This window comes from Scyliorhinus canicula, chromosome 1, assembly GCF_902713615.1.
Source record: "Scyliorhinus canicula chromosome 1, sScyCan1.1, whole genome shotgun sequence".
NCBI classification, from domain to species: Eukaryota; Metazoa; Chordata; class Chondrichthyes; order Carcharhiniformes; family Scyliorhinidae; genus Scyliorhinus; species Scyliorhinus canicula.
The window spans coordinates 264,350,154-264,371,512 of record NC_052146.1 but is presented as its reverse complement, the minus strand read 5'-3'; the positions used below and the strand labels follow the sequence as shown (position 1 = coordinate 264,371,512).

General features: G+C 48.0%; 1 protein-coding gene and 1 non-coding gene across 3 annotated transcripts in view; one reads left to right on the top strand and one right to left on the bottom strand.

Annotated features, from left to right (window-relative positions):
* Nucleotides 1–21,359, bottom strand: part of LOC119973985 (echinoderm microtubule-associated protein-like 4) — a 403,736-nt gene that overhangs the window by 347,280 nt on the left and 35,097 nt on the right. Inside the window, exon 1 of one of the 2 annotated variants that reach the window (XM_038812749.1) lies at nucleotides 14,635–14,917. The exons of the other annotated variant lie outside the window; for it this stretch is intronic. Coding sequence (XP_038668677.1) covers nucleotides 14,635–14,659 — 25 coding nt within the window. The 5' untranslated portion in view covers nucleotides 14,660–14,917. Of the gene's footprint in view, nucleotides 1–14,634; nucleotides 14,918–21,359 lie in introns of those variants that run through there. 2 annotated transcript variants of the gene reach the window in all.
* Nucleotides 15,960–16,031, top strand: trnac-gca. Its single transcript has one exon. It is a non-coding gene; the product is annotated as a tRNA-Cys (tRNA).

Here is a 21,359-nt window from a genome sequence, read left to right as displayed (position 1 = left end):
GAGAAGCTGGGCTCTGATGATCCAGCAAGAAAGGCTGAGCACCTTCTGGGCATTAAAAAGTACAGTGGAGAGGCAGTCCGACAATGATTGCCACTATGTGGAAGATCTGGGCCAATATATTCCAAGAGCCATTATCATTTGACTGTCTTCTCAGAAACAAGGCAACACCATTCAAAATGTACAGTTTAACTGTATAAACGGTTTTAAAATAGCAGTTTTCACTAGAAAATCCTACATTTTAGGTTGCAACAGTGACTCATACACTGATAGGTAAGATGGATACGGAAGTCTAAGTTAAACATGCATCAAGATAGGCTAAAACAGCTGGGATCTACATGCGATTGAAGCGTTGACTTCAGGGTGATTCGCCAAAGGTTTGTAAAATGATGATGAGGATGAGTTCTGATTTGACAGTTTTTAAAAAATTAAATATGCTAGGATAGATCAGAGGGCACAATTTTCAGTTATATGAAAAAAGACCCCAGTTATATCTCCGGAGGTGGTTCTCTCAGAGTAACTGACCTAAAAAAACCTGTGGTGGATAGCAATTCGCTGAATTTCTTCAGAAGACAAGGCGCCACGATGGCACAATAGTTAACACTGCTGCCTCACAGCACCAAGGACACATTCAATTCCGACCTTGGGTGACTGTGTGGACGTTGCACTTTTCCCGTGTGTCTGCGTGGGTTTCCTCCAGGTGCTCACAGCCCAAAGATATGCAGGTTAGGTAGATTGGCCATGCTAAATTGCATCTTAGTGTCCAACGGTTAGGTGGGGTTACTGGGATAGTAGTGGACCTAGGTAGCCTATTTCAGTGGGTCGGTGCAGACTCGATGGGCCAAATAGTCTCCTTCTGCACTGTAGGGAATCTATGATTGTATGACAGCTGGCCGGGGGAGGGAGATCACCTTTCACAAAAGGTAGCTACTGCCAGAATTATCATCATTAGTGATCTCCTGAACTGGTTGCAATTGCCACTGGGGATGAGGTGGAGGAAAATCAGAGAGAGATTCAGTTATATTTGTTCCATATTGCTCAAGGAGAAAGGAAGTTTGAGGTTCAATGTAATATATCCTTTTCATAAAAGAAATAATCTGACCAGAAACTTCTTCCTTCTCAAAAACAAATGTTGGCTCTGCCATTGGAAACTCTCAAGTAAGATCTCACTCCTGATTATCCTTTTCTGGTGGAGTCAACTGGAGAAAATGTCTCTGTAACTCAATCCAGCTCCACTGCATCAGACAAAGACTGCTACTTTAAGCAGAAAGCTACAATGGCTGACAATTTGCATTCTAAGCCTGCCTGCAGTATCCTGATTGTTCAGGCGCTAACCACAGGTCAGCTTGAAGGTACATGTTCTGCTGTTTGCAATGGTATGGAACTCAAGAATGCTCCCTGCAATGCTGGTCACCAAATCAGCCTTGCAGAAAGGGAAAACCTACTGGTCAGGTACTTTGCGGGTGGATGCATAGGAGTCGCCAATGTGGTGATAAACAATTTGTTTCTCTAAAATGTCAAAGGAAATTCTGCTAAGATAGTTGCCGTCTTCTATCAAAAGCGGGAATAGTATCTAGGATTAAAAATAGACACCCGAGATTTTTCTTCCCCTCTAATCCCAACCTCAGAACAGTATCTCCGGCTGGGCCATATGGAATGTTACATTTCGCCACACCATCCATTCTTACTGCTCATGAGAAATTACTGTCAGCTACATTAGACTGATATTTTAGCCAAATATCCTGATCTATTAGGTATTAATGATGATAATAAACTTCATTTAAAAAGGATCTTTACATCTAGAAGAGAAAGAAAAAATGCCCCCTCCGGGCTGAGTTTAAACTTTGACACTCGGAGTGTTCATCAAACAACCCTCAATGTTGTGACAAAGGCACAGACAAGGAAGTATTATTTCACAATATTTTTGGGTAATAAATAATGAAATATTTATTGAATTATATTGTTCGTCAGGATATTAAGTTACAAACATTAATAAAAGCAATCTCCTTCATTCAAGTTCACAAAATAGTTTCTGCTGAGGCAATCTGTTCAATCTTAACTCATTGTTCTAAATAATAGGGAGATATTAGGAACATGGGTCCAAGATGTAGCAGGCAATTTAGGGGTTCAACAGACTTAGCGAAAAGATGGCTCGCAACAGAGTCAGAGGGATACGTCCACAGTCCCATTCAGACTTAACCTTGTTAGTGGGTAGCTTGGTGGGGAGGGTGAAGGCGGATTTGGAAAGGTGGGATAGCCTCTCTCTATCACTAGCAGGTCAGGCGATTAAAATGAATGTGCTGCCGTGATTTCTATTTTATTTCAGTGCCTGCCGGGCTTTTTGCCGAAGGCTTTTTTTTTAAATGGCAAGTTGTTCAGCTGATCACCTTGTTTATTTGGGGGATCAGAGTATTAAAAGACCTGTGCCTAGGAGACGTTTTGCGAAGTTGGAAGAGTTGGGGGAGAAATATGGATTGGGCAATGGTAAGGGTTTAGGTACCTGCAGTTCCGAGACTTTGCTACGAAGGAGGTCCAGAGTTTCCCGAAAGCACCGGCCCACTCATTGCTGGAAGAGGTATTGACAGCAGGGGGAATGGGGAACAGGGTGGTGTCAGTGATCTACGGAAGGATTTTGGGAGAGGATGAGGTGTCCATGGAGGGGATCAAAGCCCAGTGTTGTGGGAGGACAGGGTGTCCATGGAGGGGATGAAAGCCCAGTGGGAGGAAGTGTTGGGGGAGGGTATGGAAGACGGTTTGTGGTTGTGGTGTGAGGTGCTCCGGAGGTAAATGCCTCAACCTCGTGCACGAAGCTGGGGCTAATACAGCTGAAGTTTGTATAGGGTATACCTCATGAGGGCAAGGATGAGCTGACTCTGAGGGAGTGCAGGATGTATGTGAGCAACGTGGGAGGGGCCCCATAAACCACATGCATATTCTTTGGTCCTCTCCGAAGCTGGAGAGGACCAGCTTCAGAGAGGACCAAAGCCGGGCCGGTGGAGGCGCGGAGCATGGGCTGGAGGCGAGCCCAAAAAGGAGGATGGCTGATCGGCGAAGGGGGGGGGGGGGCAATGAGCCCCTCAACTAGGCTGATCACATGGAATGTTCGAGGGTTAAATGGGCCGCTCAAGAGGGCACGTGTGTTCACGCATCTTAGGGGACTGAAGGCTGAAGGAAACCCCGGTGGAGGAGCTCAAATGCAAGTGGGAGGAGGAGCTAGGTGAGGAGTTGGAAGGGGGGTCTGTGGGTAGAGGTCCTGGGCAGGGTTAATTCCTCCTCATCATGTGCCAGGCTCAGTCTAATTCAATTTAAGGTGGTCCACCGAGCACACATGACGGCAGCGAGAATGAGCAAGCTTTTTGGGGTAGAAGACAGTTGTATTAGGTGCAAGGGCAGCCCTGCAAAACCATGTCCACATGTTTTGGGCATGCCCGGAGCTGAGAGAGTTCTGAGAGGGTTCGCGAGGGCAATGTCCAAGGTGCTTAACACATGGGCGGTGCCGAGTCCAGAGATAGCGATCTTTGGAGTGTCAGAAGACCCAGGAGTTCAGGGGGCGAAAGAGGCCTTTGCCTCCCAAGTAGCCCAGGACGGATTTTATTAATGTGGAGGGACTCGAAGCCCCCGAGTGTAGAGACTTGGGTTACAGACATGGCTGGATTTCTCAGCCTCGAGAAAATAAAGTTTTCCTTAAGAGGGTCTACGCTAGTGTTCTCTCGGAGGTGGCAGCCGTTCGTCGACTTTCTCAGGGAAAATTAAAATATCAGCAGCAGCAATCCGTTGGGGGGGGAGGGGTGCTTCATTAGGATGGGGGGGGGGGGGGGAGGGGGGGTGGATCCATGGAGATTTGGGCAGCTGAGGGTAAAGGAGTTCTCCTTCTACTCACAAGTGCATAAAGTGTACTCCTGGATAGATTTCTTCATTTTCAGCAGGGCCTTACCGGCAGGGGTGGTGGACATGGGGTACGCGGCGATCACAATCTCGGACCATGCTCCACACTGGGTTGATCTGCAGGTTAGTTAAGACAGTAACCAGCGCCCGCACTGGTGGTTAGATGTGGGACTTTTAGCTGACAAAGGGGTGTGCGAGTGGCTGAGGAAATGTATTCATAACTATCTGAAGGTCAATGGCACGGCGGAAATTCAGCAGCGATGGTCTGGGAAGTACTGAAGGCGGTGGTCAGAGGGGAGCTGATCTCAATACGGGCCCACAGGGAGAAGGTGGACAGGGCAGAGACGGACCGACTGGTTAAGGAGATACTACAGATTGAGGTATGCAAAGACCCCAGAGGCAGGGCTTTTAAGGGAACGGCGGAGGCTACAGGCGGAGTTCAGCTTGTTAACCAGGGAGGGCGGTGGAGCAGCTGAGAAAGGCGAGCGGGGCGATCTATGAGTATGGAGAGAAGGCCTGCAGCATGGAGGGGCGGGAAGGGATTGGACACTTCTTGGAGGGGCTGAAGTTCCCAAAGGTGGATGGGAGCTTGTAGAAGGGCTGGGGGCCCCGGTCGAGTTGGAAGAGATAGTGGAGGGTCTGAAGGCCAGGCAGGCGGGTAAAGCCCCGGGGCCAGACGAGTACCACTGAAGTTTTATAAAAAGTTCTCTGGGATATTCTCTGGGCACCACAGTAGCACAAGTGGATAGCACTGTGGCTTCACAGCGCCAGGGTCCCAGGTTCGATTCCCTGCTGGGTCACTGTCTGTGCAGAGTCTGCACCTTCTCCCCGTGTCTGCGTGTGTTTCCTCCGGGTGCTCCAGTTTCCTCCCACAGTCCAAAGATGTGCAGGTTAGGTGGATTGGCCATAATAAATTCCCCTTAGTGTCCAAAAATGGTTCGGAGGGGTTATTGGGTTCCGGGGATAGGGTGAAAGTGAGATCTTAAGTGGGTCGGTGCAGACTCGATGGGCCGAATGGCCTCCTTCTGCACTGTATGTTATATTGGGGCTGGTGTTGAGGAGGATGTTCAATGAGGCAAGGGAAAGAGGGGTGCTGCCCCCGACGATGTCACAGGCCACGATTTTGCTGATTCTGAAGCGGGACAAGAACCCAGAGCTGTGTGGGTCCTGCAGGGTGATATCCCTGTTGAATGTGGACGTCAAACTGCTGGCCAAACTTTTGTCCTCCAGCATTGAGGATTGTGTTCCGGACATTATTGGGGAGGACCAAACGGGGTTTGTTAAGGGTAAGCAGTTGGTGGCCAATGTAAGAAGGCTGTTAAATGTGATCATGATGCCCCCAGTAGGTAGGGGGGTGGAGGTAGTGATCACAATGGATGCAGAAAAGGCTTTTGATCGGAGAGAATGGGATTATCGGTGGGAGGTACTGGGACGGCTCGGATTTGGGCAGGGCTTTATTGACTGGGTCAGGTTGCTGCATCAGGCTCCTGTGGCAAGTTTACGGACGAATAGGACATCGGAATATTTTAGACTGCACCGGGGGACGAGACAGGGATGCCCCCTCTCCCCACTGTTGTTCGCGCTAGCTATAGAGCCGTTGGCAATTGCTTGGAGCCCCTCAATGGGTTGGAAGGGGCTGATCCAGGGGGTGGGGGGGGGGAGGAGTTGGAGCACAGAGTCTTGCTGTATGCAGACGACCTGTTTCTGTATGTATCGGACCCATTAGAGGGGATGGAAGAAATCATGAGGATTCCAGGGGAATTTGGCCAGTTTTCGGGGTATAAGCTAAATATGGGGAAAAGTGAGATGTTTGCGATCCAGGCGAGGGGACAGGAGAGGCGATTGGGGGAGCTGCTGCTTAGATTAGTAGGGGGAAGCTATAAGTACCTAGGCATTCAAGTGGCACGGGAATGGGATCGGCTGCATAAATTAAATCTGGCCCGACTAGTAGACCAAATGAAGGACGATTTTCGGAGATGGGACGCGCTCCCATTGTCATTAGCTGGGAGGGTGCAGACGGTAAGATGACAGTCATCCCGAGATTCCTGTTTGTGTTTCAATGTCTCCCCATCTTTATTCCCATCTTTAAAAAATTCCAGAGTCCCAGTTTGTGCCCCCAGATCCAAAGTTGATAACTTTACATAGTTTCCCAGAATGAACTCATTTTTCCTATTTTGCCAATAGATTGCTGGAGAAAATAATCCCACTCAAGAACAAATCATTTATCCCAACATATGACACAAGGTAACCCCAATTACACATGGTCTCATTTTTCGTTAATTACTGCTTGTGCAAAACCATATCAAATTCTGAGATTCCAGATAGGCATCATTCAAACACACTCTCGTCCCTCATGTTACTTACCTCATTGCAAAATTCATCTAGATCAGACATGATCTGCCCTCCACAAAACCATGCTGAGTCTCTGATCAACGAATATCTGCCCAACTACCAAGTCACTCTGGCACATCTTAAAAAGACAGGCCTGCAGTTACCAGTATTTGCCCTCTCTCCTTCAAGAATTTGTCCAATGCAAAAGTTGTAATTCCTAAAACAGCATTTCAGAAAGTTCTGACTAATTAATTTGTAATTTCACAAGCTACTTTTTATACCCTCATCACATAGAAATTTACTTTAAAATGCTAAAATCTACAAAACTATGATTCAAATGCTAGAAAGTGAGATATGACTGGACAGCTCTTTTGTTTATGGCCGTCACAGGCACAATGGGCTGACTGACCTCCTCTATGCCATAACTTCTACGTTCTATGAATATTTTGTGGCGCAATACATCAAGTCTGCACGGTGGCACAGTGGTTAACACTGCTGCCTTACAGAATCATGGATGCTGGTCTGATTCTGGCCTTGGGTGACTGTGTGGAGTTTACATGTCCTCTCGTGTCTGCGTGGGTTTCCTCCAGGTGCTCCAATTTCCTGCCACAGTCCAAAGATGTGCAAGTTGGGTAGGGTTACTGGGATGGGGCATAGGAGTAGGCCTGGGTAGGGTGCTTTTTCCGAGGGTCGGTGCAAACCCGATTGGCCGAATGGCCTCCTTCTGCACTGGAAAGATTCTATGATTCTAAGTCTTGACGGTTTGTCCATCTTTGTCCATTTTTGTTTACCCCATTTTACACATTTCAATGCATTTAAAAAATAGCTTTCCAGATGCTCTGACCTTTCCATTCCCTTGTTTTGTGCAAACCTTTTAGTTTAATCCCATCTCTACCCTCATTGGTTGTTTAAATATACAAGTGTTCTTTTCTTTCCAGGGGTATATACTAGCTTGCTATGATGCAAAATAATTATGTCTCTACTTCCCACTGTTTTTCTGTGGGTTTATCCCGAACAGTTCAGTCTAGCTCACCGTGTCCAATTTATTTCTAAAATCTGCCTTACTTAAATGTGTTTCTCTCTTCCCTTTCTCTTAAGTCCAACATCAAATTCAATCATATTGTGGTTACCGGTTGCCTTTCCGATACTGCCAGAACGCTAATTAATTTTGGTCTGTTACTTATCACTAAATCCAATATGGGCTGTTCAAATGTCAGTTCTAATACTTATTTCATAGAATTAGATATACAGCACAAAAACAGGCCATTCAGTCCACTCAGTGAATGCTGTCATTTATGCCACACTTAAGATTCCTCATTTAACTCTATCAACAATTTATTCCCATCTTGCATATATGCATATCTAGCTACCTCTTAAACAAACCTACACAATTGTCAATAACTGCTGTCCATGATTGCAAGTGCCACAATCTCATCAATCACATGGGCAAACAAATTTTAAAAGAAAATCTTTTAATTTCTTGGTGACTATCTGTAATAAAAATGAAATGAAAATCGCTTATTGTCACGAGTAGGCTTCAATGAAGTTACTGTGAAAATCCCCTAGTCGCCACATTCCAGGGCCTGTTCGGGGAGGCTGGTACAGGAATTGAACCGTGCTGCTGGCCTGCCTTGGTCTGCTTTAAAAGCCAGTGATTTAGCCCAGTGTGCTAAACCAGCCCCTGGTTTTGTTCTTCCACACAAATGGGAGACTTTCCAAGCCCAAAACTCGATAAGATCTGAAAATAAGCACCATGATCGTGATGTGCAATTCACGTGCAATGGTTCATTCCTACACGACCAGCAGGCAAACTTCATTAACATGCTTGCAGCCAGCAGGTGCGAGGGTGGAGGCCGAATGCTGGGAAGGGCAGGGGCCAAGCAAAGAACAAAGAAAAGTACAGCACAGGAACAGGCCTTTCAGCCCTCCAAGCCTGTGCCGACCCTGCTGCCCATCTAAATTAAAATCTTCTACACTTCCGGGGTCCATATTCCCTCTATTCCCATCCTGTTCATGTATTTGTCAAGATGCCCCTTAAACGTCGCCATTGTGGCTTCCACCACTCCTCCGGCAGCGAGTTCCAGGCACCCACTACCCTGTATAAAAACAACTTGCCTCGTACATCTCCTCTAAACCTTGCCCCTCGCACCTTAAACCTATGCCCCCTAGTAATTGACCCCTCTACCCTGGGAAAATGTCTCTGACTATCCACTCTGTCTATGCCCCTCATGATTTTGTAGACCTCTATCAGGTCGCCCCTCAACCTCCGTCATTCCAGTGAGAACAAACCAAGTTTATTCAACCTCTCCTCATAGCTAATGCCCTCCATACCAGGCAACATCCTGGTAAATCTCTTCTGCACCCTCTCTAAAGCCTCCACATCCTCCTGGTAGTATGGTAGTATAGCAACCAGAATTGAACAGTATACTCCAAGTGTGGCCTAACTAAGTACCGAAAGACAGGGAGCAGGGGGGGGGGCAATTTAGGATGGCCAATCCATCTAACCTGCACATCGTTGGGTTGTGGGGACACGCAGAGAATATGCAAACTCTACACAAACAAGACAGTGAGGTGGGGTAGGGATTGAACCCAGATCCTCAGCGACGTTGGCAACAGTGCTAACCGCTGCGCCAGCGTGCTGCCCTGAGGGGGCCGTTACATAGTTGAAATTAATAAATATGTGTTAGAAAAAAAACACTCAAACTCTTTGGCCCTTAGCCTCCCAATAACTAATCAGATTTGTAAATTTAAACAATTAATTTTATTAACAATAGTAACTAAAATCAAATATGAAAGCAATACAACTGGCTAACTATTATTTAATTCCTAACCCCACACACAACTCACCCCACCCTCTCTACACACAAAACAAACAGAGGTAAGAGGGGTGTAAATATAATAATGAAAGTAAAAAGATAAGAGTCTTTGTTTCAGATGGTTGTTTCAACACACCGAGCTTCAATTTAAGCTTTCAGTTCGACGTGTTCTGTTTCCAGTCTGTAATATTTTTCACTGTAAATTCATTCAGGTTTTGGAAATTTCAGAAATACAGCAGCTTTTCTGGAGAAACACAAGGGAGAGAGGGAGAGCAGGTCCTTTCCTCCAAGCATCCAGGATTCAAACTGAACTTGGCTCTCTGAAAATCAACCAACTCAGGCAGGACCCAATCACGTCCTGTCACCAGGCAGAACACAGCCTTTTGGCCAATTCATTGGCCACCAGCCAACCAATCGAACAGAGTCCCACTTCTCCCTCAGGTGCCAAAAATTCTTTGTTCTGCACGATGTACTATTTTGTAATTTTCAGGTTGCCCATTCCCCTGCTCAACTTAAAGATATGTCCATTAAGCATCCATGGTTCAAAATGATAAACAAAAATAAAGTAAGTGGAAAAAAGGGAATCAACAGGAAGGGCCCTTACAATCCATTCTCATAAATCTTTTTTAGCACTCTCTCCAGTGCCTTCAATGTGCACTGCCCAGAACTGAACGCAATGCTCCAGCTAAGGCCAAACTGGTGTCCTGTACAAATTCAACATAATCTCCTTGCTCTTGTACTCTACGTTCATTAATAAAGCCTAGGACACTGGTTGCTTTATTAAACTCATTCTCAACCGATCTTGCCACCTTCAATGAGTTACATATGCACCCAGGTCACTCTCGTCCTGCACCCCCTTCAGAATTGTTCCCTTTATTTTATGTTTCCACTTCATGTTCTTCTTACCAAAATGAATCACTTCATATTTCTCCACTTGAACTTCATCTGCCAATTGTCCACAGTATTCCACCAACTATGATCTATGTTTTTTTTAAAGTTCTGCACTATCTTCCTCACCGTTTACAATACTTCCAAGTTTCATATCACCCACATAGAATCATAGAATTTACACTGCAGGAGGCCATTCAGCCCATCGAGTCTGCACTGGCCGTTGGAAAGAGAACCCTACTTAAGCCCATGCCTCTACCCTATCCCGGTAACCCCACCAAACCTTTTGGACACTAAAGGGGCCAAATTCACCTAACCTGCACATTTTTGGAGTGTGAGAGAAAATCGGAGCACCCAGAGAAAACCCATGCAGACACGGGGAGGAAGCAAACTCCACACAGTCACCCGAGGCTGGAATTGGAGCTGAGAGGCAGCAGTGCTAACCACTGTGCTGCCACATATTTTGAAATTATGCCCTATGAACCAAGACCACTATGGTTCACCACACAAGAACGTGGATGGGAGCTCACGCTCGGATTGAATTCCAAGACTTAGCCCAAATAATTTACAAAAAAATCTAGAATATTTGTCTGGGCTTGGACAGAAGGAGGAATCTTGAGGGTGACCCACAAAACGAAGCTGTTACAGGAAATGGAGGTTATCGACTGGAAAAGAAAAAGGAAGGAAGCCCTCAGGAGCCAAGAATTACTTGAGATTGGTTTCTGGAGAATTAAGAGACGGAATAAGGAATAACTCAGAGGGAGATTTTCAGTTGTTTCAAATATGAGATCTTTCATGTAGTTTAGAGTCTAAATTGCCGACTGAAATAGCATTTAGTCAACTTTGCGTGTTCCAGAAAAAGTCTCAAAACTAAAATCTTGGCGCATAATCCTTTCATTCGCTGGAAGTTCTAAAAGTTCTCGGTCTCTGCAAGGATCGTAACACATTGTAAGAGTGGTCAAGGCCAGTGAATGCCCGTTTGACTGCCATATCCCATCATTTCATCACCAGCCTCATCACGAGCAATCAACCAACAATTTCCATCAATAATAGGACAACCACATTATCCAAATAGAGTTCACCATACCTCTGTCACCCTTGCAGGACACACAGGCACACAACCAGAGGCAGTAGCAGCTAATTGGCAGGGGTCAGACATCGCAGCATGTCATCACCATGATGGAGGAGACAGTGGTCGCCATCATGGGACTGGCCATGGCCATGAACAACGGCAGGGCTGAAGCCATAGAAGTTGACGGTATGCTCTTTCCCAAGTCCTTCACATTCTGCTTCTCCCACACCCCACAATATCTTCTGATTTAAATAAGCTGTAGGTGGTTACCACTATGCCCCCCACAGCCCTCCTGCCACTCACTGCAACCCACTGCAACCCCACTCTTTTGGCTTCCTCCTTTCAGTTACCCAAGAACTGTCCCTTTGTCAGGCAGTGGTGGAGGAAACAGGTTAACGAGTGGGAAGACAGTGATGAAGAAGAAATGCCATCACTTCTCACACTCTCAGCCACCAGCTCACATACTGCACACATGCAAGATTGCGTCATCAAAACAAACAACAAAGAGCAGGGCTCAGCCACCTAGACCCCTCAATAAGGTCACAACTGATCTAATTTTAACCTCCATTCCACATTCCTGCCTACCTCGATAACCTCTCACCCCCTCACTCATCGTGAATATATCTAGCACTGCCTTAAGTTATGCGAAGACTCTGCCGCCACCACAAAGGCTCACAACCCTCAAGGAAAAAGTTTTCACTTGCCGATGAAGAAAGTGGTACAAGTGAATAAAGTGGTACATAAACTGGTACGCGAAGAAGTGTACATAGAACATACAGTGCAGAAGGAGGCCATGCGGCCCATCGAGTCTGCACCTACCCACTTAAGCCCACACAGTAGTCAAGGTAGCTGAGAGAGTCATCAGGCATATTAGCCTATGCCCAAAATTATAAACTGAAGGATCGAGGAAAAGAAGAATCTGAGATGGATCATGTGAGGAAAGACAAAGCTGGAAATTGGAGGCAATGTTAATGAAATTTCTACAACTTGGATTGCATTTAGTCCAACAATACAACCTTCCACTCCAGCACATACTTTTTCCTCAACTGAGAATTTCCCCATCCCGCCTAAAAGTCTACATTTGCAACAAATTGGGACTTGGGGGGGGGGTGAATTGGGGGTGGGGGTGGTGAATTGGGGGGGGTGGTGGGGGTGGTGAATTGGGGGTGGGGGTGGTAAATTGGGTGGGGGTGGTGAATTGGGAGTGGGGTGGTGAATTGGGGGTGGAGGGATGGTGAATTGGGAGTGGGGGGGCGGTGAGTTGGGGGTGGGGGGGCGGTGAGTTGGGGGTGGGGGGGGCGGTGAATTGGGGGGGTGGTGAATTGGGGGGGTGGTGAATTGGGGGGGTGGTGAATTGGGGGGGTGGTGAATTGGGGGGGGTGGTGAATTGGGGGGGGTGGTGAATTGGGGGGGTGGTGAATTGGGGGGGTGGTGAATTGGGGGGGTGGTGAATTGGGGGGGGTGGTGAATTGGGGGGGGTGGTGAATTGGGGGGGTGGTGAATTGGGGGGGGTGGTGAATTGGGGGGGTGGTGAATTGGGGGGGGGTGGTGAATTGGGGGTGGGGGGGTGGTGAAGTGGGGGTGGGGGGGTGGTGAATTGGGGGTGGGGGGGTGGTGGATTGGGGGTGGGGGGGGTGGTGAATTGGGGGTGGGGGGGTGGTGAATTGGGGGTGGGGGGGTGGTGAATTGGGGGTGGGGGGGTGGTGAATTGGGGTGGGGGGGTGGTGAATTGGGGGTGGGGGGGTGGTGAATTGGGGGTGGGGGGGTGGTGAATTGGGGGTGGGGGGGTGGTGAATTGGGGGTGGGGGGGGTGGTGAATTGGGGGTGGGGGGGTGGTGAATTGGGGGTGGGGGGGTGGTGAATTGGGGGTGGGGGGGTGGTGAATTGGGGGTGGGGGGGTGGTGAATGGGTGGGGGGGTGAGGGGGTGGGGTGGTGAATTGGGGGTGGGGCGCGGTGGAATTGGGGGTGGGGGCGCGTGAATGGGGTGGGGCGGTGAATTGGGGGTGGGGGCGGTGAATTGGGGGTGGGGGCGGTGAATTGGGGGTGGGGGCGGTGAATTGGGGGTGGGGGCGGTGAATTGGGGGTGGGGGCGGTGAATTGGGGGTGGGGGCGGTGAATTGGAGGTGGGGGCGGTGAATTGGAGGTGGGGGCGGTGAATTGGAGGTGGGGGCGGTGAATTGGAGGTGGTGGGCGGTGAATTGGAGGTGGGGGCGGGTGAATTGGAGGTGGGGCGGTGAATTGGAGGTGGGTGGCGTGAATTGGAGGTGGGGGCGGTGAATTGGAGGTGGGGGCGGTGAATTGGGGTGGGGGGGTGGTGAATTGGGGGTGTGGGGGGGTGGTGAATTGGGGGTGTGGTGAATTGGGGGTGTGGGGGGGTGGTGAATTGGGGGTGTGGGGGGGTGGTGAATTGGGGGTGTGGGGGGGTGGTGAATTGGGGGTGTGGGGGGGTGGTGAATTGGGGGTGTGGGGGGGGTGGTGAATTGGGGGTGTGGGGGGGTGGTGAATTGGGGGGGTGGTGAATTGGGGGGGGTGGTGAATTGGGGGGGGTGGTGAATTGGGGGGGGTGGTGAATTGGGGGGGGTGGTGAATTGGGGGGGGTGGTGAATTGGGGGGGGTGGTGAATTGGGGTGGGGGGGTGGTGAATTGGGGGTGGGGGGTGGTGAATTGGGGGTGGGGGGGGTGGTGAATTGGGGGTGGGGGGGGTGGTGAATTGGGGGGGGGGGGGTGGTGAATTGGGGGTGGGGGGGTGGTGAATTGGGGGTGGGGGGGGTGGTGAATTGGGGTGGGGGGGTGGTGAATTGGGGTGGGGGGGGTGGTGAATTGGGGGTGGGGGGGTGGTGAATTGGGGGTGGGGGGGGTGGTGAATTGGGGGTGGGGGGGTGGTGAATTGGGGGTGGGGGGGTGGTGAATTGGGGTGGGGGGGGTGGTGAATTGGGGGTGGGGGGGTGGTGAATTGGGGGTGGGGGGGTGGTGAATTGGGGGTGGGGGGTGGTGAATTGGGGGTGGGGGGGCGGGGGGGGTGGTGAATTGGGGGTGGGGGGGTGGTGAATTGGGGGTGGGGGGGCGGGGGGGTGGTGAATTGGGGGTGGGGGGGCGGGGGGGTGGTGAATTGGGGGTGGGGGGTGGTGAATTGGGGGTGGGGGGGCGGTGGTGTGGAGGTGGGGGGGCGGTGGTGTGGAGGTGTGAATATCCTTATCAGATATGAAGCTGCAGAGCAATTTAGTTCGCACCGGGCACTAGGACCCGCAGGCGCAGTGCAGCAATGGCTGTGCTGAGCCGCTCGGTCGGGCTCGGACATGGCTCTTGGCTGTGGCGCCGCCGCAAAATCCACAAGCCGCAAAAACCAAAGCCCAAATCCGGCCAGACAGCGGCATCATGCTCGAAAGGCACCGACAAATCCTCACCGCCCGCCCACCCCGCCATGTCAAGCTGTCACCTCCTGCAATCCGGGCAGGGACTCCAGCACAAATAAGATTGGGGTTTAAAAAATACACAAAGTTACCAGGAGAGCCTTCACCCGGGCTCCTGTCCTTCCCTCAGCACCAAGCTCGCCATTCCCACCACCGACCCCACAGCTTATCTCAGCCGTCCCTTCGCGGCTTGTGGTTTTTTTTTTTCCTAATTGTTTTTTTTATATAACTCACCCAAACTACCGGCGAAACCGTCCATCTCGCGGCTGGCGGTGGGGAGGGCAGTCCTGCGCGTGTCCTAACCTGCTGTCCCCCGCTTCTGCTCTCCCGCTTGCTTCTTTATCTATTCGTCTGAATTTAAACTCTTCCTCCTTTTCCGTGCCCTCTCAGGACACGGCGTTCGGATCCGCACTCGATGGGAACCCGCACCTCCAGCCTCAACCTCACTTGGGCTGCCTGATGTTCGTCAGTCACTCGCGCGTTTCTCTCCCTCCCTCCTTTTTCGAAACTCGAGTTCCAAACCGCGCTCTCCGTCTCCCCTCGGCAGCCACCGTCCACCCGGGACTGCGGACTGCGCATGTGCCCGCCTGTGTTCCCCCCCCAAAAAAGCCTGTTTGGAGTTGTAGTTTCGTTTCGTCCACTTCTCCTCACTGAAAATGAAAAGATGAAATGAAAATCGCTTATTGTCACAAGTAGGGTTCAAATGAAGTTACTGTGAAAAGCCCCTAGTCGCCACATTCCAGCGCCTGTTCAGGGAGACTGGTACAGGAATTGAACCGTGCTGCTGGCCTGCCTTGGTCTGCTTTAAAAGCCAGCTATTTAGCCCAGTGTGCTGAACGTCACCTCAACAGACACAGCACCTTTCACAATCACCCGATGCCCCAAGGCAAGTGAATTACTGTCAGTGTATCGTCACTGTCCGTTATTTTGGACGCAGCAAACTGCCACAAACAGCAGACTGATCTAAGGACCTGATGATCTGTTTTTGGTCATGTTCACTGAGGGATAAATATTGGCCAGGACACTGCCTGCCATGGAGAACTCTGCTCTGCTCGTGAGATGAATATGGGATGTTGCACATCCACCCAATTAGGCAAATGAAGTATCAGTTTAAATCTCATCTGTAAGGTGGTACACCTGACGATGCAGCACTCCCTCAGTGTTGCCCTGGAGAATGAAGCTTGATTTTTGCACACCAGCCTGGAGCAGGACTTGAACCCAGAATCTTTTGACTGAAAGGCAAGACTGTTATTGATTCCCAGCTGGGTCACTGTCTGTGTGGAGTCTGCACGTTCTCCCCATGTCTGGGTGGGTTTCCTTCGGGTCCTCCGGTTTTCTCACAGTCCAAAGATGTACAGGTTAGGTGGAGTGGCCAGGCTAAATTGCCCTTAGTGTGCAAAAAAGTTTAAGTGGGGGTTACTGGGTAACGGGGATAGGGTAGATACTTGGGCTTGAGTAGGGTGCTCTTTGTAAGGGCTGGTGTAGACTCGATGGGCCAAATGGCCTCCTTCTGCACTGTAACTTCTATAATTTCTATGATAAATGTAACACTTAACTGTGGGGGTATAGCTCAGAGGTAGAGCATTTGACTGCAGATCAAGAGGTCCCTGGTTCAAATCCCGGTGCCCCCTTTGGTCCCTTTATAAATGTAACACTTTATTTTCTTAAATAATTTAAAAAATACTGAGTTGAAAAGCTGAAATAAAAACAAAGTTCAGGAAATGCTCAGCAAGTTTCGAATAGAATACATACGATTCTTCCTCAGAATTATTGGCCCAGAAGCTGAACTGAACCAGCCATATAAACACTGTGGCTTCTTCAGTTCCTACTTCTTATGTTCGTACACAAGAATACCTTAAATTATTATTTTGTATTCTTGTGGATGATGAACAGTGGTTTATTTTTGCTATCAGTGACAGAATCTCCCAAACTACACAGATGATGGGCATTAACAATGTGCCCAGATTACTGATAACTCTTTGTTCATTGATGTTATTGCATCTGATGAGTTCTAAAAGATATGGGTGGTGTGGTGGCACAGTGGTGAGTACTGCTGCCTCCCAGCTCCAGGGACCCAGGTTCAATTCGAGCATCAGGTGGCAGTGTGGAATTTGCACTTACGTACTCCTCATGTCTGCGTGGGTTTTCTCCAGGTGCTCCAGTTTTCTCCCACAGTCCAAAGATGTGCAGGTTAGGTAGATTGACCATGCTAAATTGCCCCTTTGTCCAAAAGATTAGGTGAGGTTACTGGTTTATAGGGATAGGGTGGAGGCATGGGCTTAAGTAGGGTACTCTTTTTTTTTTAAATTTAGAGTACCCAATTATTTTTTCCAATTAAGGGGCAATTTAGAATGGCCAATCCACCTGTCCTGCACATCTTTTGGGTTGTGGGGGTGAAACCCACGCAGACACGGGGAGAATGTGCAAACTCCACACGGACAGTGACCCAGGGCCGGGATTCGAACCCGGGTCCTCAGCACCGTAGGCAGCAATGCTAACCACTGTGCCACCGTGCTGCCCTAGTAGGGTACTCTTTTAAGGGCCGGTGCAGGCCTGATGGACTGAATGGCCTCCTTCTGCACTGTCAATTCTATGTCTTACAACCACCAGGCTAAAGTCCAAACACTAGCTTTCAGAGCACTGCTCCTTCTTCAGGTGAATTCATCTGAGGAAGGAGCAGTGCTCCGAAAGCTAGTGTTTGAAACAAACCTGTTGGACTTTAACCTGGTGTTGTAAGACTTCTTACTATGCTCACCCCAGTCCAACGCCAGCATCTCCACATCATGTCAATTCTATGATAAGAGATCCTTCAGTTTATAATTTTGGGCATAGGCTAATACGCCTAATGACTCTCTCAGCTACCTTGACTACAGTGTGGGCTTATGTGGGTCAGTGCAGACTCGATGGGCCGAATGGCCTCCGGTACTGTATGTACTATGTACCACTAATTTTGCATCATTTTGTCTATTACTGATAGTTGTAATTCAGACTAGTCCATAAAGTGGAGTTTGATCGGGATCCAAGTGACAACATTATAACAATTACCACAACAATATAAAATATAAAACAGTACCGTGGTAATATAAAATAAATGCTACAACTCTAAAGGGGGCGCAGGATCAGAGGGACCTGGGAGTATATGTGCACGAGTCGTTGAAGGTGGCAGAACAGATTGAGAGCTGTTAATAAGGCATACAGTATTCTGGGCCTTATTAAGAGAGTACAAAAGCAATGAGGTAAGATGGATTTTGCTTAAGTCACTAGTTTTGTGCCAGGTCGAGTATTATGTCTAGCTCTAGCACTTCAGGAAAAATTGTGAAGACATTAAAGAAGGTGCAAAAAATATTTATGACAATGGTTCCAGGGATGATGAACTTCAATTATGAAGATGGATTGGAGAGGATAGGACTATTTTCCTTACAGAAAAGAAGGTTGAGTGGAGATTTGATCAATGTATTCAAAATCATGGGGTCAGGACAGAGTAATAAGGGGAAAATGTTCCCACACATAAAAGGTCGAGATCTCAAGGAGACAAATTTAATGTGATTGCCAGAGAATGTGGTGTAGGCAGATTCAATCATGGCTTTGAAAAGGGAATTGGATAAGCACCTGAATTTTTGTTTTAAATGAAGGGGAAGGAAGGGTGAGAGAATGAGCTGTGATGCTGTTGCCAACAGACAACACAGACATGATGGTCTGATTTTGAACACCTCTAACACCGCTCAATGTTTTCTTCTCTAAAGAAAACTACCTCAACATCTCCAATCTATCCATTTCAGAGAGGTCTATATTTCTTTAGAGCGTACCTTCAAGCTGACACTAGAGACGTCAGAGCATTTCACATACAAAATCATTGTAACACATTGTAGCACAATGTGTGGTTGATAATACGCTATTCAATGAAAGAGCTGTAGAATTATGTCAGGGCTTGGATGAGCCAGCAATAAATGTATTGGTATATAGCTCTTTGTGATTGACATATTTGGGTCATCTACTGATAAATGGCAGTTACTTGACAACTTTATTATGCTGTATCACCGGCCTCCACAACTGTTTACAAATACAGAGCCCAATACCAACTCCAGCCAGAGATATTGCAGGATTGTCCTCTGTGGACAGTGTCATTTAGTGCCGTGAAGACAACCTTCTTTGTATTTATTTCATGAGCAGCACATCCACTTCTCCAGAAACCAAATCAGGTTTCAGATGCTGCACTGCATCATCAGGGGCGACACAGTGGTTAGCACATACACCTCACAGCTCCAGGGTCCCGGGTTCAATTCTGGCCTCGGGCGACAGTATGGAGTTCGCACTTTCTCCCCGTGTCTGCATGGGTTTCTTCTGGGTACTCCAGTTTCTTCCCACAGTCCAAAGATGTGCCGGTTAGGTGGATTGGCCACGCTAAATTGTCCCTTAGTGTCCAAAAGGTTAGGGTGCTATTTCCAAGGGCTGGTGTAGATTTGATGGGCCAAATGGCCCCCTTCTGTACTGTAGGGATTCTATGATCATTTGGCCACATAGTCAGATCCTTCTCAACTATTCCTTTAGAATTTATCAACCACTTCTTTTGCCCATTCCACTGCTCTTGCCTAGCTGAATTGCCCAGTTTTTCTTTCCTGCATATGATGTCGAGTTCAGTACTGCACAGATTGAATGGTGTGCTGCCTCCTGTTATCCTCATGAGAATGTGCTTTGAAGTTCCAAACAGGACAATCACCTTTGCACCTGATTCCATCAGAATCTGCAAATCTGCCGCTGGAAACAGCACTGCATGCTTCAAAACCATTTGAAGTCTCCACATTGAATTAAATGTCCTTTAATTCTCACGTTTTCCCCATTTCCAGCATTGACAGAAGCATTTTTCAAAGAGTACAACACTTTATATCATCATGAACTTACCTTCACGTTTTCACAATGCTTTAACTTTCAACAGCAGTCCTTTAAAAGGCACATGCTTGTGATATTCCCCAGGGCCTGATCTTTATCTACTCATGAGCAATGCTCAAGCTGTGCAGAAAAAGTGTTTAGATAATATTCAAGATGCCTTGAGGCATCCAGCAAGGCAACTCATCATATTGATGACTTCTGACATGAGGCTCGTTCAACATTTCCAGTAGTCCTTTATGTGATATTGCCAAGTTTTCCTGACAATAAACATTCAATTTGTGCTGAAGCTGGCAATTGTGAGAAAAGACCTTTTGAGACAGTGGGCACTGTATAAGGAGGATTATTTTAGCCACATGGTTGCTCCACAAAAATTGACATCCTCTGTGATTACATCTCTCAAAATCTAAATCTCAGTAATAATGCATTATATAATAACTGGAGTTTCAACATACTGAAAGAATTAGGATGTTTCTATAGATGAATGGAAGCACAGTTAACTTACCTCACTTTTTTGTAGATTTATCCGTAACCAACCAAGGGAACATACATTCAGCATGTACTTAACTAAATAGATCTTGATTAAAATAAAGTAAGAGTTACACTGTAACTAATAAAAAATATTGGCGCTGCATGGGCTGAATTCATCATGTCCCTAATCACTGTGGGCCATCAGCAGCAGCCGAATTGTATTCAACCACAATCTACAACCTCATGGCCCTGCATATCCCCCACTCTACCATTACCACCAAGCCAGGGGATCAACCCTGGTTCAATGAAGAGTGCAGGAGAGCATGCCAGGGGCAACATCAGGCATACCCAAAAATGAAGTATCAACCTGTTGAAGCAACAACACAGGACTACTTGTGTGCTGAACAGCATAAGCAGCAAGTAATTGACAGAGCTAAGCTATTCCACAACAAACGTATCAGATCCAAGCTCTGTAGTCCTGCCACATCCGACCGTGAATGGTGGTGGACAATTAAACAACTCACTGGAGGAGGAGGCTCCACAAATATCCCCATCCTCAATGATGGAGGAGCCCAGCACATATGTGCAAAAGACAAGGCTGGGGCATTCGCAACGTGGAGTGAATCGTATTGGCTGAAGACTGACATCTGTGATGCTGGGTACCTCCGGAGAAGACCGAGATCATCTACTCGGCACTCAGCCAAAAGTGCCAAGTAGATGATCTAGCTCGGTCTTCTCCAAAGGTACCCAGCATCACAGATGTCAGTCTTCAGCCAATACGATTCACTCCACGTGATATCAGGAAATGTATGAAGGCACTCGATACTGCAAAGGATATGGGCCCTGGCACTATTCCTGCAATACTACTGAAAACTCGTACTTTAGAATTTACCACACCCCTAGCCAAGCTGTTCCAGTACAGCTACAGAACTGGCATTTACCCAGCAATGTGGAAAATTGCCCAGGCGTGTCATGTACACAAGAGACAGGACAAATCCAACCCAGCCAATTACCGCCCTATCAGTCTACTCTCTATCATCAGCAAAATGATGGAAGGAGTCATCAACAGTGCTATCAAGCAGCACTTATTCAGCAATAACCTGCTCACGGTAGCTCAGTTTGCATTCGCCAGAGTCACTCAGTTCCTGACCTTATTACAGCCCTGGTTCAAACATGGACAAAACAGTTAAATGCCAGAAGTGAGGTGAGAGTGACTGCCCTTGATATCGAGGCAACATTTGACTGAGTATGACATCAAGGAGTTCTCGCTAAACTGGAGTCAATGGAAATCAGGGAGAAAACTCTCCGCTGGTTGGAGTTATACCTGGCACAAAGGAAGATGATTGTAGTAGTTGGAGGTCAATCATCTCAGCTCCAGGACATCACTGCAGGAGTTCCTCAGGGTAGTGTCCTCGGCGCAACCACCTTCAGTTGCTTCATCAATGACGTCCTTTCTGTCATAAAGTCAGAAGTATGGATGTTTACGGATGACTGCACACTGTTCAGCACCATTCGCGACTCCTCATATAATGAAGCAGCCCATGTCCAAAATTCAGCAAGACCTGGACAATATCCAGACTTGGGCTGACAAGTGGCAAGTTACA